At 40.1% G+C, this 14664-nt stretch overlaps 1 protein-coding gene across 2 annotated transcripts in view; it reads right to left on the bottom strand.

The window, feature by feature from the left end:
- rasef (RAS and EF-hand domain containing) overlaps positions 1-14664 on the bottom strand; it is a 77211-nt gene that overhangs the window by 21711 nt on the left and 40836 nt on the right. For both annotated transcript variants that reach the window (XM_072585479.1, XM_072585487.1), the window contains exons 10-12: positions 11251-11485; positions 9982-10122; positions 101-241 (exon numbers count right to left, since the gene is read on the bottom strand). In XM_072585479.1, the coding sequence (XP_072441580.1) occupies positions 101-241; positions 9982-10122; positions 11251-11485 (517 nt within the window). The remainder of the gene's footprint in view (positions 1-100; positions 242-9981; positions 10123-11250; positions 11486-14664) is intronic.

Raw genomic sequence — 14664 nt, forward strand, 5'->3', positions numbered from 1 at the left:
AAATAAATACAAATCAACAACCACTTGATTTGCACTAACATTTTAAAAAATGGGACTAACAGAGGTAAAGTGTTTTTCAGAAATACGTAACAAGTATTACCTGTGGTGAAAAAGCAGAGATACAGCGCCGTGAAGAGGAGACTCCAGAATTGCTCCGACTCACTGCTTGCGAGGGTTTCCAGTCCAAAACAGTGTTTGTACTGTCCTGGCTAAAAGCCATCTCATCCTGCATGTCGAGCACCTACAAAGAATTCACAAATATGCTGTAACCCACAAGAGCTAAAAGTAGTAGACCACCTCCACTCACTCTAACAATAATCATCAGTAACTACTCCAGCAACCGCTTCTAGGCAAACAATAAGACAAATAGCAATTCATTTTTATGAAATTAGTTAACAAAATCTATTAGCTAGGACACCAAGAAAACTGCACCGTTTTTCATCAAATCATAGCACAGGATCTTTTACTTCGACCAGAAGAGTAGATGGATCCTGTGTATAGTGTTTATCTAAAAAAACAAACAGCACTTTTGACAGGACAGCATTGAAGCCTCAGCCTTTGCAATGTGCTAAAGTCTTGGAGTGTGGTTCAAGTCTAGTCTCAGAGGTTAAAGCACTACCATGTGCCAAGACCGACATCTGATGAGCTTTTTACCCTTAATTTCATTCCAGATGTTTCAATCTAGTAGCCATCCTCTTAATAGCAAGACGGCGCATACAGAATAGAGTGCTGAGGGGATGCGCGCATTCTCACTGTTGCAGTTTTTCAGATGAAATATTAAAGAGAGGATATGTCTACCTTTTATTAGTGCACGAAAAGAAATCTTGTTCCAACACTCAAAAAAACAGTGTAAATTGATTCAATTCTCTCACCAACATTCAATGCACATTCGACTCTATCCCAATGGATAACTGCTTTATTTATCTCGCTATTGATTGCGTGCCTTGTTAGGTGTACATGTGCTGATGAATTTGCCCTTAATGTACTGCATCCATTGAGTAGTACAAAGCCTGTGATTCCTCAGAGTAAGATAATAATCTCAATCAATAGCAACCAGTGAGATAGGTAACAGAAGAGGATCAGAGGGATATTTGAGGTACCACTGAGCTCTGAAATGTGGTTTTGTTAGCAATCTGAAAGCAGATCACCAGCCTGTCCTTCAGGCACAAAGAAAGGGGGCAGTATAGAGTAGGCAAAAGGATAAAGCAAACAGAAAGGTACGTTTTAATTAAGTGTGGAACGTGGGGTCAAAAATGGGTTTGTTATCATTATGGTACTTTGCAGTCAGTTTCCATAGAGTAAGTTATGAGTACAAAAGATCCTGGGAAATCTGTGCTGTAAATTGTTCAATTCCAAAATAGTTCAGTTCTATTATGCATGACATACTTTCTCAATACTCGAAGAAAATGAAGCTTAGAAAGATAAGAGGAGAATGCTATGCAGTTCCTTGAGGCCATTTCACAATTTAATTAAGTTACTGCTGATCTATATCTTGACTCTATTTACTGGCTTTTGTTCTATGTCCCTCGATACCTTGGCCTAACAGAAGTCTTTTGATCACAGTCTCAAAGTTTTTTGGATATTTATTTTCCTTATTTCTACCATCTTTTGTGCAAAAAAGCTACTTCCTTATTTAACTCCTTTTCCTGCTGTTTTAAGATTGCGCCCCTCATGCTGGATTCTCCACCTGAATCTGTATCTGCACAAGTAGATATACTCAGTATTTTACCCTCCAGCTTCTAATTAAACACAACATGGATAAAGGGGAATCTTGTGGATATGCTGTACTTAGATTTGCAGAAGACAAATGCCACATCTAAGATTGCTATGTAAAATAAGTGCATGTAGTTTAGGGGCTAAGGTATTTGCAAGGATAGAGATATGGCTCACCTAACAGGAAACAGATTGATTTTGAGGTTGGCAAGATGTGATAAGTGATGTGTCATAATGATCACTGATGTGGGTTCAACTAGTTACCAATTGTCTCAACAACATGTATAATGGAAACAAACATACAGTAGCTAAATTTACTCATGAGACAAACATAAGTAAAAACGTAAGTTGGAAAAAGGACAAAAGGAGTCTACAAGTAAGTAAAATGAGTAAGCAAAAAACTGGCAGAGAGCTATTTTTCACAGGATTCACATTCATTCACAGGATGTGGGTGTACTTAGGGGGCCTTAGGGGGCAGCAAAGAGTCAATCACATTGCTGGAGTTACATGTAGGCCAGACTAGATACAGATGGTTGTCTCCATTCCTAAAGGGCATCAATGAACCAGATGGGTTTTTCCTGACAATCAACAACAGTTTTACAGCTACAGTTAGACTCTTAATTCCAAGTTTTTACTGAATTCAAATTTCACCATCTGCTAAGGCAGGATTCGAATGCAAATCCCCACTGAATTATCTGCATCTCTGGATTAATAGTCTAGTTATAAGGCTATTAGGCCATCACCAACCTTCGAGGGAGTAAAGTGGCTGCTTTGTAGGAAGACCAAAAAAAAATCACATATTCTTTAAATGGTAAGAGATTGCAGAATGCTGTGGTTAGAGAGGGTTCAGAGTGTCCTTTTACATGAATCACAAAAATACACAGAGGTAGAGCAAGTGATTAACAAGTCATTGGCACATTGTTGTTTATTACAAGGAGAATGGTAAAATAGGGGCTGCTGGATGCGTATCTTGTCTTTAAGAACTCTGTTGTATGTAGAGAAAGTTAGTCTGCTCTTGATTTTGGAAGCTGCACACAGAAATAATTTGGTTTGCTGTAATGTCTGTTCAGAACACATGGTGTGTTTTAATGTTTTAAATAAACTAATCCACAGTTGATCAGTCACTGATGATAAATTGATATTAGACCATTATCATTAACATGACATGTTGAACAATAATGCAAAACATCATGCTGATAAGGCCTATAATGTCAGCAAGCAATTTAATCTACGGGCAAAACACATGGTCAACAGACTTAAATCAGACTAAAATACATGTGACAGAGCTCAAAGTCTTTGTTCAGTACAGAGTCATAGAGTTTGAAAATGTAGATTCCTTCTAAGCAGACCAGTCTTAGTTGAGAGACCTGTTTAACAACTAACTGAGAAAGGCAAATGATCAGAGTGCATGCTGGATCAATATCAAGAAAATGCAGGTTAAAGGCATATTGTCAGAACGGCAATAAAATTCCCTAGCTTATATTGGAACAAAGCAGAACTAACAGAAATCAACACATTTGAGTAGCACTCAGAACTATGGCTTCTAGATTCAGTGTGTACAATGCAAACAAACAAACCAATAAAATTTTCTTAGCAACTGGGAACAAAGTTCTACACAGATTTAATATGTCAGAACTAACAGCTAAAAGATCCCCAAAAGACCTGGAATACAATAGAAGACCAAATTAGAGATAAAGTTAACGTCGATATTCAGGATTAGAATTTATGCCATTCAGACTAAAGTCCACAGAACCATGATCATATACAGTGAAAAGGGCTCATTTTGCGACTCTTCAGATAAAGGCTACCCAACAGAATTATTCAGTTGGTAATCACGGTCATCTTCATAGAACCGTTCCAGAAAGATTTGCTAGAAAAACTAAAAATTGTACTGTGTCATAAAGTGTCAAAGACTGTGTGGCCTTCTTTAGGCAATAAAGAAATACCAAGCTTTCAATCAATTTTGACAGGTGTGTTGCAGAAAGGCCATTCACAGAGACAGTGCATTCGATCAAAGACTGATGCAGCTACAAAGAGCTGTGCACCAACCTTAAATACACCAAGCACACGGAGTATCTTTAAGCTACAAAAGACCATCAGGCATCCTATCAGAGGTGTATACAGAAAGTGGCCAATAAACCAGAATCTGACAATGTATATAATAAAACAAAACATGCTGAAAACATCTCTCATGGAAAAATTAATGTCATCACTCTATCTGAAATGTTTGCAAAAATTCATGCTGTCTGCCGTAAGAAACTGGTGACTATTAGTTACTGGATAAGAGTAACACCAAGTTAATTGTCAATATACTAACTCTGAATTTTTTTTAAAAACTTGCGCCACACATGGAAAGCCATGATGAAACCAGCAAATATAAAATTTTCAACATGCAACGATTTATCAGTTCCATGTGGAGGATCAATAGTGGTGGAGTGTAAGGACAATCAATCTGCCTGGATGTCAGTTATTCTCCATCATAGACACTGCTGGACCAGCAATGGCAGATATACCAGCATGCTCTGACCTAACCCTGGTCATCATTCATGAAATTAGTCAGACATCAGATGACAAACCAAGATCAGAAACTTTGCATACCACTTCAATTCAAAACTTAACACAAATAACTAGAACTTTTTGATAAAAGTGAATTTCAAGGAAATAGATGCCTCACAAAAACGCTGAAGAGCCTACCTAATCAACAAAACTGGACAATTGCATTTGCTCTGGAAGTTCTGTCTGCAGTGCAATTCAGCTACTCAAACAAAGAGTTGGAAACATTTGCCTGAGTTTGTGGAATCATACATTTTCATGCCTATCTATTCTATAAAAGATCTGTGGTGGAGACTGACCACAAATCACTGCAGGTGATTGCGAAAATCACTGCCAAGATTACACGGTTCACCAATAAAGAGCCAAAGTAATGACTATGAAATTTAGTTCAAAACAGGTAACCTGATTATCACAGCTATCTTAGCTCGGCTAACAAGAAGATATACCTTTGGATCTGCAAGTTGACTTCATTGGCATTGAACTTGAAGATGTTTTCCAAATTTACTTGATACATTGCGCACAATGTAAGAATCAAAAGAATCCAAACTACAGAAATTATGGTAAAACATTACTTAAGGAATGATTCAGTTCAGCATATTCATAAACAAGATGTGTGCCAGAGGACTGGAGCACAGCTAATGTGGTTCCTTTTCAAGAAGAATGGTTGGGATAAACAAGGGAATTTCAGAACTCGTGACCATCAGTGGTAGGGAAGCTAAGGAGAACATTCTGGAGAAAATTAATCTCCGTTTGGAGAGACAAGGTTTGATCAGGGATAGTCAGCATGGCTTTGTCAGAGGGAGATCCTGCCTTACAAATCTGATTTTTCAAGGTGATGACCAGATATTTAGATCAGGGGTAATGCTGCTGATTTAGTTCATATAGGTTTCAGCAAAACCTTTGACAAGGTCCCACATGGGTCATTGATAAAAAAGGTAAAAGTACATGGAATCCAGGGTAATTTGGAAAGATGAATCCAAAATTGGCTCAGTGGTAGGAGACACAGAGTGGTGGAAGATGACAGTTTGCTTGATTAGAGGCCGGTGTCCAGTTGAGTCTCACGGGGATAAGTGCTGAGCCCCTTGTTGTCCATGAAATATATCTGAGAATGTGGGGGGATGATCAGTAAGATTGCAGATGATATGAAGGTGTCTGAATGGCTAACAGTGAGGAAGAAGGTCTTAGCTTAAAGGAAGATATAGACAGATTGATCGGATGTATAGACCAGTGGCAGATAGAATTTAACCCTTAAAAGTGTGAGGTGTTGCACTTTGGAAGATGTAACAAGGAATGGCAGAGCACTAGGAAGCTCAAAGGAGCATGGTAATCTTTGGATACTTGTCCACGGATCCCTGGAGATGACAAGACAATAGTTAAGAAAGCAAATGGGACACTTGCATAGGTCATGTTGGTGCTGTACAAAACTTTGGTTAGGCTACAGCTGGAGTATACAAAGCGAGGTGCTGTAAAAGCACAGCCGGTCAGGTAGCATCTGAGGAGCATGAGAATCGATGGTTCGGGCGTAAGCCCATCATCAGGAATGGTGGTGGTGGAGGGGGCAGGGGGGTGGGGGTGGGGAGGGAGGTGGGCGCTGAAAGGTAAGTAGGAGGGTGGTGGTGGGGCTGGGGGGGGGCAGGCATCTGGGAAGGCAATAGGTAGATGGAAGTGAGGGGCGATGGTGATAGGTTGGAGGGGAAGGTGGAATGGATAGGTGGGAAGGAAGATGGACACGTAGGACAGTTCAAGAGGGCAATGTTGAGTTGGAGAGTTGGAACTTGGATGAGGTGGCGGGAGGGGAGATGAGGAAACGGGTGAAGTCGATGTTGATGCCATGTGGTTGGAGGGTCCCAAGGTGGAAAATATGGCGTTCTTCCTCCAGGCAATGCCTTAGTTGAAGGGTCAATGACCAGGGTGCAACATCTTGGGGGGTTTGAGAAAGACCCAGAGTGTTGGGAATCTGGACTGTACTGCCTGGGAGGGAAGTAGAGGCAGGAACTCTTACAAGCTGTAAATACTCTGTGGATGAGCACTTCAAGGCTATAGGCTAAGCGATGGAAAGTGGGATGAGTGTAGAAAGATTAACTCAAATTTGATTGGCCGAAGGCCTTTCTCTGTGCTGTATGATGCTAAGTGAGATCACATTGGCTTTTTTGGGATGAACTAGACATCTCCTAAGGAGACATTTTTAAAGAAAGGTAAGTCATCATTTCAGATTTATTATGCACAAGGGCATAGGTCAGAGGAGAAAAATTGCAAGAGAATTTTTGAAGAAGTAAGAAAGAGGATTGGTGACGGCAAAGTGGTAGAAGTGATCTATATGGACTTCAGTAATGCCTTCGACAAGGTTCCCTGTGGGAGCTTGGTTAGCAAGGTTAGATCTCATGGAATACAGGGAGAACTAACCATTTGGATGCAGAACTGGCTTGAAGGTAGAAGGCAGCAGGTGGTGGCAGAGGGTTGCTTTTCAGACTAAAGGCCTGTGACCAGTGGAGTGCACAAGGATCGGTGCTTGGTCCACTACTTTTCGTCATTTATATAAATGATTTGGTTAGGCCACTTGTGGAATATTGCAAACAATTCTGGTCTCCTTCCTATGGGAAGGATGTTATGAAACTTGAAAGGTTTCAGAAAAGATTTACAAGGATATTGCCAGGGTTGGAGGATTTGAGCTATAGGGAAACTTTGAGTAGACAGGGGCTGTTTTCCTTGGAGACATCGGAGGCTGAGGGGTGATCTTATAGAGGTTTATAAAATCATGAAGGGCATGGATAGGATGAGTAGACAAAGTCTTTTTCCTGGAGTGTGGGAGCCCAGACCTAAACGATATAGGTTTAGGGTGAGAGGGGAAAGATACAAAAGAGATCTAAGGGGCAACCTTTTCACACAGAGGGTGGCACGTATATGGAATGAGCTGCCAGAGGAAGTGGTGGAGGCTGGTACAATTACAAGGCATTTGGATGGGTATATGAATAGGAAGGGTTTGGAGGGATATGGGCCAGATGCTGGCAAGTGGGACTAGATTGGGTTGGAATATCTGGTCAGCACGGACGAGTTGGACTAAAGGGTTTGTTTCTGTGCTGTACATCTCTATGACTCTATGACTGTACTCAGTACATTGACCAGGTTGCAGCATTGAAATCCTTTTCATGGACTGAGAGGCTTGTCAAAAGGATATGACAAGTTTGGATAAGAACCAATAACAGTCTATGTGATCCATGCCCATCCTTGATCCAAAACTGCAACTGTCCTTTTTTCGTGTTCATGGGAATGACTACATTGTCATAAAGTTGACTGCCTTACCAATTACTCCATGATTTGTCAGTCACACAAAATGTCAAATGCTCTAAACTCCTCTTGATCATACTACTTCTGCACATTATCTCAAGTGGAACAGACTAGCAGAATGCACAATTTGCACAGTCAAAGATCTAAACTTCACATACAGAATTGGCAAACCAAGGAAGGCCAATCTATTGCAATGTTACATTTAAGAGCAACACAGAGTGCAACTATTCCATCACCGCCAGAGCTCCTGAATGGCAGACCAGTAATAATCAATTTACTGGCTCATTAATAATTCTTTCTGAAACTCAAGAGAAGACTGTAAAACTACAAGAGCACGTGCATGATAAAAAATGTGAGTACAGAGTTGCCAACATCGCAAGTGGGACATTAGGTAGGCATCCAGAATCCCACAGCAAGGTTATGGAAAAAGTCAAAGTGACAAGAATGTATTCAGAACAAAGATCCTGTAAGGTTGTACACATGACAGAACTATATTGAGATGAAACAGAGGACAAATCAGGTCTGTCCCAGTATTGTTGCATCATGTATAAAGACACCAAACACAAGCAGGTCACTGCTGACAATAGGAAATCATTTACTACTCCAGACAAGATCTGTAAGCATTACTTTACATATTACAAAGACTCATAGGCTTACTTGTAAATGTAAAGACTTAAACTTCCTTGTGGGAAGGAGTGTAAAGCTGTGCTTACACCTTGCCTTTGGACTGTGCACTTTTAAAGGATTTCATGTATTAGGTGTATACAATACTGCAACTGGCAGTTAGTCTGCTCTGGGTCGGCAAGTTGCGCAAAGAGAAACTCTGGTTCGCTGTAATGTCTGCTTCAGATCTTATAACATGTTTTACTGTTTTAAATATACACACCCATAGAGTTAATCAATCTCTGTTGTGTGACTGATTAATAAGCCTTTATCATTAGTATTAAAACAGATGCTTTGCACAGTTCTACAGGGTTTCGGTGAGACTACACCTGCAGTATTGTGTACAGCTTTGGTCTCCTTATATAAGAAAGAAGAAAAATGCAATAGAAGCGATTCAGTGAACATTCACTCAGACAGTCATGAGACTTTGCAATGCTCTTCACCATTCAGCATTTGAGATGGGTCACTTAATACTTTTAAGGCAGAATAGATCTGAACTAGCAAGGAAGTCAATAGTTATCGGGATTAGGAATGAATGAGGAGCTGAGGCCACATTCAGATCAATATTAGGGGTTGGAGATCAGTGATGAGCAGGGTACCACAGAGGTCAGTATTGGGCCTGCAACTGTTCACGATGTACATAAATGATTTGGAAGAGGAGACCAAGTGTAACATATCCGAGTTTGCAGATGACACTAAATTGAGTGGAAAGACAAACTGTGTAGAGGTCATGGTGGGTCTGCAGAGAGATTTAAATGGGTTAAGTAAGTGGACAAGGGTCTGGCAAATGGAGTATAATGTTGGTAAATGTGAAGTTATGCATTTTAGAAGTAAAAGTAGTGGGTCAGAGTATTACTTAAATGGTGAAAGATTGCAACATGCTGTTGTGCAGAGGGACTTAGAAGTGTGCATACATAAATCACTAAAAGTTGATTTGCAGATGCAACAGGTAAATGGAATATTGGCTTTCATTGCTCAAGGGACTGAATTTAAGAGCAGGTAGGTACTGCTGCAATTGCACAAGGTGTTGGTGAAGCCGCACCTGGAGCATTATGCACAGTTCTGGTCTCCTCACTTGAGGAAGGATATACTGGCTTTGGAGCCGGTGCAGAGTAGATTCACCAGGCTGATTCCGGAGATGACGGGGTTACGCTATGAGGAGAGGTTGAGCCACCTGGGACTGTTCTCACTAGAATTTAGAAGAATGAGAGGGAATCTTATAGAGACATATAAAATTATGAAAGGGACAGAGAAGATAGAGGCAGGCAAGTTGTTTTCGCTGGTGGGTGAGACTAGGACTTCGGGACACGACCTCAAGATTAGGGGGAGTAGATTTAGGGCAGGGATGATGAGGAACTGCTTTTCCCGGACAGTAGTGAATCTATGGAATTCTCTGCCCAAGGAAACAGTAGAGGCAGCTTCATTAAATAGACTCAAGACACAGTTGGATGAGTGTTTGCATGGTTGGGGAATTAAGGGTTATGGGGATATTGCAGATAGGTGGAGCTGAGACAATGGAAAGATCAGCCATGATCTTAATGAACAGTGCAGCAGGCTCAACAGGCCAAATGGCTTACTCCTGCTTCTATTACTATGAAATTATGAAACTAAATGGCAGACCAGACTTGAGGGGCTGAATAGCCTCATTCTGTTCGGAATTCATATATTCAATTCTACAATACAATATAACAATCTGATTTACATAAACAACAAAAATGTGAACTCACAGAAGCAAAGTACTATTTAAAAATTTGTAACAGAAGCTACCTGATTTGAAAATGCAGTATTATAGCCATGTGATGAAGAGGCTCCAGAACTGCTCCGGCTCACTGCTTGGGATGGTTTCCACTCTAGAACCGTGCCTGGACTGTCTTGGCTAAAAGCTACTTCATCACGAATTTCAGGCACCTAGAGAGAAATCACAAATAGACTTAAACTTACAGAGCCAGTAGAAGGCTGGCGTTACTAAATCTCACTATTGAAAAAAAAATGTAGAAATGTGGAAACATAGAAAAGAGGTATGGGAGTAGGCCATTCGGCCCTTCGAGCCTGTACCACCAATCAATGTGATCATGGCTGATCATGCAATTTCAATTCCCACTCCTGCTTTCTCTCCATACCTCTTGATCCGCTTAGTTGCAAGGGCCATTCTTAGCTCCGTCTTCAATATATCTAACAAACTGGCCCCAACAGCTTTCTGTGGGAGAGAATTCCACAGATTCACAACTCCGAGTGAAGAAATTCTTCCTCATCTCAGTCCTGAATGGCTTACCCCTTATTCTTAGGCTGAAAATCACCAAGCAACTAATTTGAGGCACTGTACTCTTTGTGGTGGAAGTGAGAACTGCATATGCTGGAGATCAGTGACAAGAGTGTGGTGCTGGAAAAGAACAGCAGGTGAACGGCTTATGCCCAAAACTTTGACTCTCCTGCTCCTCGGATGCTGTCTGACCTGCTGTGCTTTTCCTGCAACACACTCTCAACTCTGATCTCCAGCATCTGAAATACTCACTTTCTCACACCTGCTGTGCTTGACTCTGTACTCATTGTGTCAACCATTGTGCCGTAACAATTTTTTAAATTCCAATTGCTAATTGCCCAATGCATTTAATTGTATTCAAAAGATCTCAGCCTAGTAGCATTACATTATTAGCATTCTTTCAGATGTGGCAATCCTTCATTCTCTTTCTTTCTATACAAGTGGACAAGCTCTGCTCTGTTGGGAGGGCACACTCCAAATGCTCAAACCAAATGCAATTGTTGCAGGTGAAGTGTACAAACATAGCAGAATATTCTCTAACTGTAACAATCAATCTGGCATTTAGTAACCAGATAGTCAAACATTTAAATTATTGTAAAATTAATCACTTATATGGTTAATTGTTTTAGACCTGACCAAAAATACAGACTCCGGAATTCATTTACAATCTATTTCTCCAAAGAGGAATCATTCATTTCTTTGCAGATCAATAAATGTAGTTCATAGTGTAACAAAGATTTGCATCAAAATGTCACACAGCTTGTTTGGTTGCTTACATCGGTGTCAGAAGCATCTTCTCCAAAGGCTTCTTGCGCACAATGTGCTCTTTCAAAATGTCTGTGATGTTTGAATTCACCCTCAGAATCATATTCATTTGAATCTCTCATTGTGGACATGCCACTGTCAAAACAGCTTTCAGTTAAGCTTTCAACTTCACAACTTGCTCTGCGCATTGGGTCACATACAGCAAGTGACTCCATGTCTTCATCTAAGTAGGAAGATCTGGATGACCTATTGGAAACAACAATGAAAATCCAACGCTTTAGTTTATCAGTGCTGTTGAAGTTTGGAGTCAAAGAAATGAGATCCTATAAATGTAAGGTAATCCCCTTCAACTGAAGGAATCATCGAAACCAACAGTGGTCAGTCTTCCATGTTTCCATGCGAGGACATTACAGAAACATTTTAGTTTTGTCTCATTGAAACTTTGACTTGAAGCTCTCCTAAGTTTCTACTGAAGGAGAAGAAGTGCACTTAAAGGCTGTTGAGCATTGAGGCATAAGACTTTTTTTAATATATAAGGAGTGAGAGGGGAAAGAAGCTGCATTTCAAATCACACGACAACAGGCTATAGTCCAACTGGTTTATTAGAAATTACAAGCTTTCAGAGCATTGCTCGGTAGGTATAGGGAATGCTGGATAACTAAAGAAATTGAGGGTTTCGTTAAGAAAAAGAAGGAAACATATGTAAGGTATAGACAGGATAGATCGAATGAATCCTTAGAAGAGTATAAAGGCAGTAGGAGTATACTTAAGAGGGAAATCAGGAGGGCAAAAAGGAGACATGAGATAGCTTTGGCAAATAGAATTAAGGAGAATCCAAAGAGATTTCACAAATACATTAAGGACAAAAGGGTAACCAGGGAGAGAATAGGGCCCCTCAAAGATCAGCAAGGTGGCCTTTTTGTGGAGCCGCAGAAAATGGGGGAGATACTAAATGAGTATTTTCCATCAGTATTTACTGTGGAAAAGGATATGGAAGATATACACTATGGAGAAATAGATGGTGACATCTTGCAAAATGTCCATATTACAGACGTGGAAGTGCTGGATGTCTTGAAACGCATAAAAGTGGATAAATTCCCAGAACCTGATCAGGTGTACCCTAGAACTCTGTGGGAAGCTAGGGAAGTGATTGCTGGGCCTCTTGCTGAGATATTTGTATCATCAATAGTCACAGGTGAGGTGCTGGAAGACTGGAGGTTGGCTAACATGGTTCCACTGTTTAAGAAGGGAGGTAAGGTCAATCCAGGGAACTATAGACCAGTGAGCCTGACATCGGTGTATGGAATAAACTGTTAGAGGATGTGGTGGAAGCTGGTACAATTGCAACATTGAAGAGGCATTTGGATGGGTATATGAGTAGGAAGGGTTTGGAGGGATATGGGCCAGGTGCTGGCAGATGGGACTAGATTGGGTTGGGATATCTGGTCGGCATGGACAGGTTGGACCGAAGGGTTTGTTTCCATGCTGTACATCTCTATGATTTTATGATTCTGTGAAGTGGAGGGACACGCACAGGCACAGAATTTATATGCAGCTTTTCAATCTAGATATTTGTAAAATATTGCTGCCTGGCCGATTAAAATTACCACATGATGAATTTTTAAAAGCATGTTTACATTTATTTCAGGTGAGCAACAATGGAAAATATGTTTTATCTGGAAACATTTGTACTTGTCACTTTGCTCATCTATGAATATACACTTAGGTAATTAAATATTGTCAGATTACAATTCTCTCCCTCCCATTTCCATTCTAATTACACTCTATTCTCAATTAGATTCTATTAGTCTTTTCAACACATTACGTAGGTTCAGGGAAAGTGACAACATAAAGTGTTTCATTCACTTCAGTTAGATTTCAAGATGTGCCTCAAAGTGACAGCAACTGTTTTGAGAACATTCCTGTGAGAATAAAATCCTGCAGCAAAATGCCTTCCCTTCCACCACACCAAATCTAACAGGAATCACCTGTATAACTTATCTAGCAAGACTGAAGATTTTGCTTCATCTACCGTTTTTTGCTTCTGCGAAATGAAAAACCTTAACAAGAAACCCATTTTTGTCATTTGTTAAAAGCACACAAAGTAGGAAATAGGGTTCTGAATCTCACTATCTATAAATAACACTTATCTTTTCTATTCATTCATAGAATGTGAGAGTCACCTGCCGGCCAACATTTATTTCCCACCCCTATTTACCCTCAGGGCAGTTATAAATCAGTCACATTACGTGGGTTTGGAATCATCTGCTTGCCTAACTCGGTAAACAGGACACGTCTCCTTCCCGAATGGGTATTAATGAACCTGTAGTAGTTACACGGCTGACCATATTTTGTCTGTATCATGGTGAATTCAGAATGGAGATTGGAAGTCTATTCTGATCCAAGCCAAACTTAAAAATAAGAAAGATAGACATCTTGGAGACAGAACCAGTACTGAAAATCCTGTTACGATAAGTGCATTGACTGCAATCTTTTGCGCTTAAATGCTCATCATAAACTGAGTAAAAAAGGTAGGGGAGGCAATACCCGAGTGGTATTATTGCTGGGCTATTAATCCAGAGACCTAGGTAATGTTCTGGGGATCTAGGTTCAAATCCTGCCATGGCAGATGGTGGAATTTGAATTCAATAAATATCTGGAATTAAGAGTCTAATGATAACCATTAGTCAATCGTTGGGGGAAAAAAACCATCTGCTTCACTAATATATCCTTTGGGGAAGGAAATTGTCGGTTACCTGGTCTTCCCTACATGTGATTCCTGACCCACAACAATGTGATAAACTCTTAACTGCCCTCTGGACCTAGCTAGTGACATCCTCATCCTGTGAATAAATAAAAAAAACTCATTTTGAGAACTGCAAACAGAGAATATGTTCACAATAGAGGTTGGGAGGTGAACACAGACTGAGACCAGGAAAAGAGATAACAGTTTGTTGTATTGCATTAACAAAAACTTTAACCGATTCTTCTTACACACTGGAGATTTTTCTGCCCTTTACATCATTAGTAAATGGTATCCATCTGCCAGGCCGTAGTAATTGTGTTAAAACCATCTAGAGAGAAGTCTCTTAAACAATTTTGTCAAATTGCAAAATGAAAGTACTGAGGAGTGAAGTGTGGCCAGTAGGATTGTTGTCTAAATTATGTTCTGGATCAATTTTTAATTTTTTGTTGGATAGCTTGTCTCAGTAATAAATGAAACAAAGGACAAGACAATGACATAGTGGTAATGTAATTAGACTGGTAATCTAAGGTTAATATGTGTGTTCAAATCTGACCATGGCAGATAGTGAAATCTGAATTTGTTAAAATATCTTGAGTAACAAGCTAGCTCAGCAAATAGGAAAAACAATGTGTTATATTTGACATAATGATGTTGGATCAATTAGGAAAATAAAATTAAG

This window comes from Chiloscyllium punctatum, chromosome 2 (genome assembly GCF_047496795.1).
Source record: "Chiloscyllium punctatum isolate Juve2018m chromosome 2, sChiPun1.3, whole genome shotgun sequence".
Taxonomy (NCBI): Eukaryota; Metazoa; Chordata; class Chondrichthyes; order Orectolobiformes; family Hemiscylliidae; genus Chiloscyllium; species Chiloscyllium punctatum.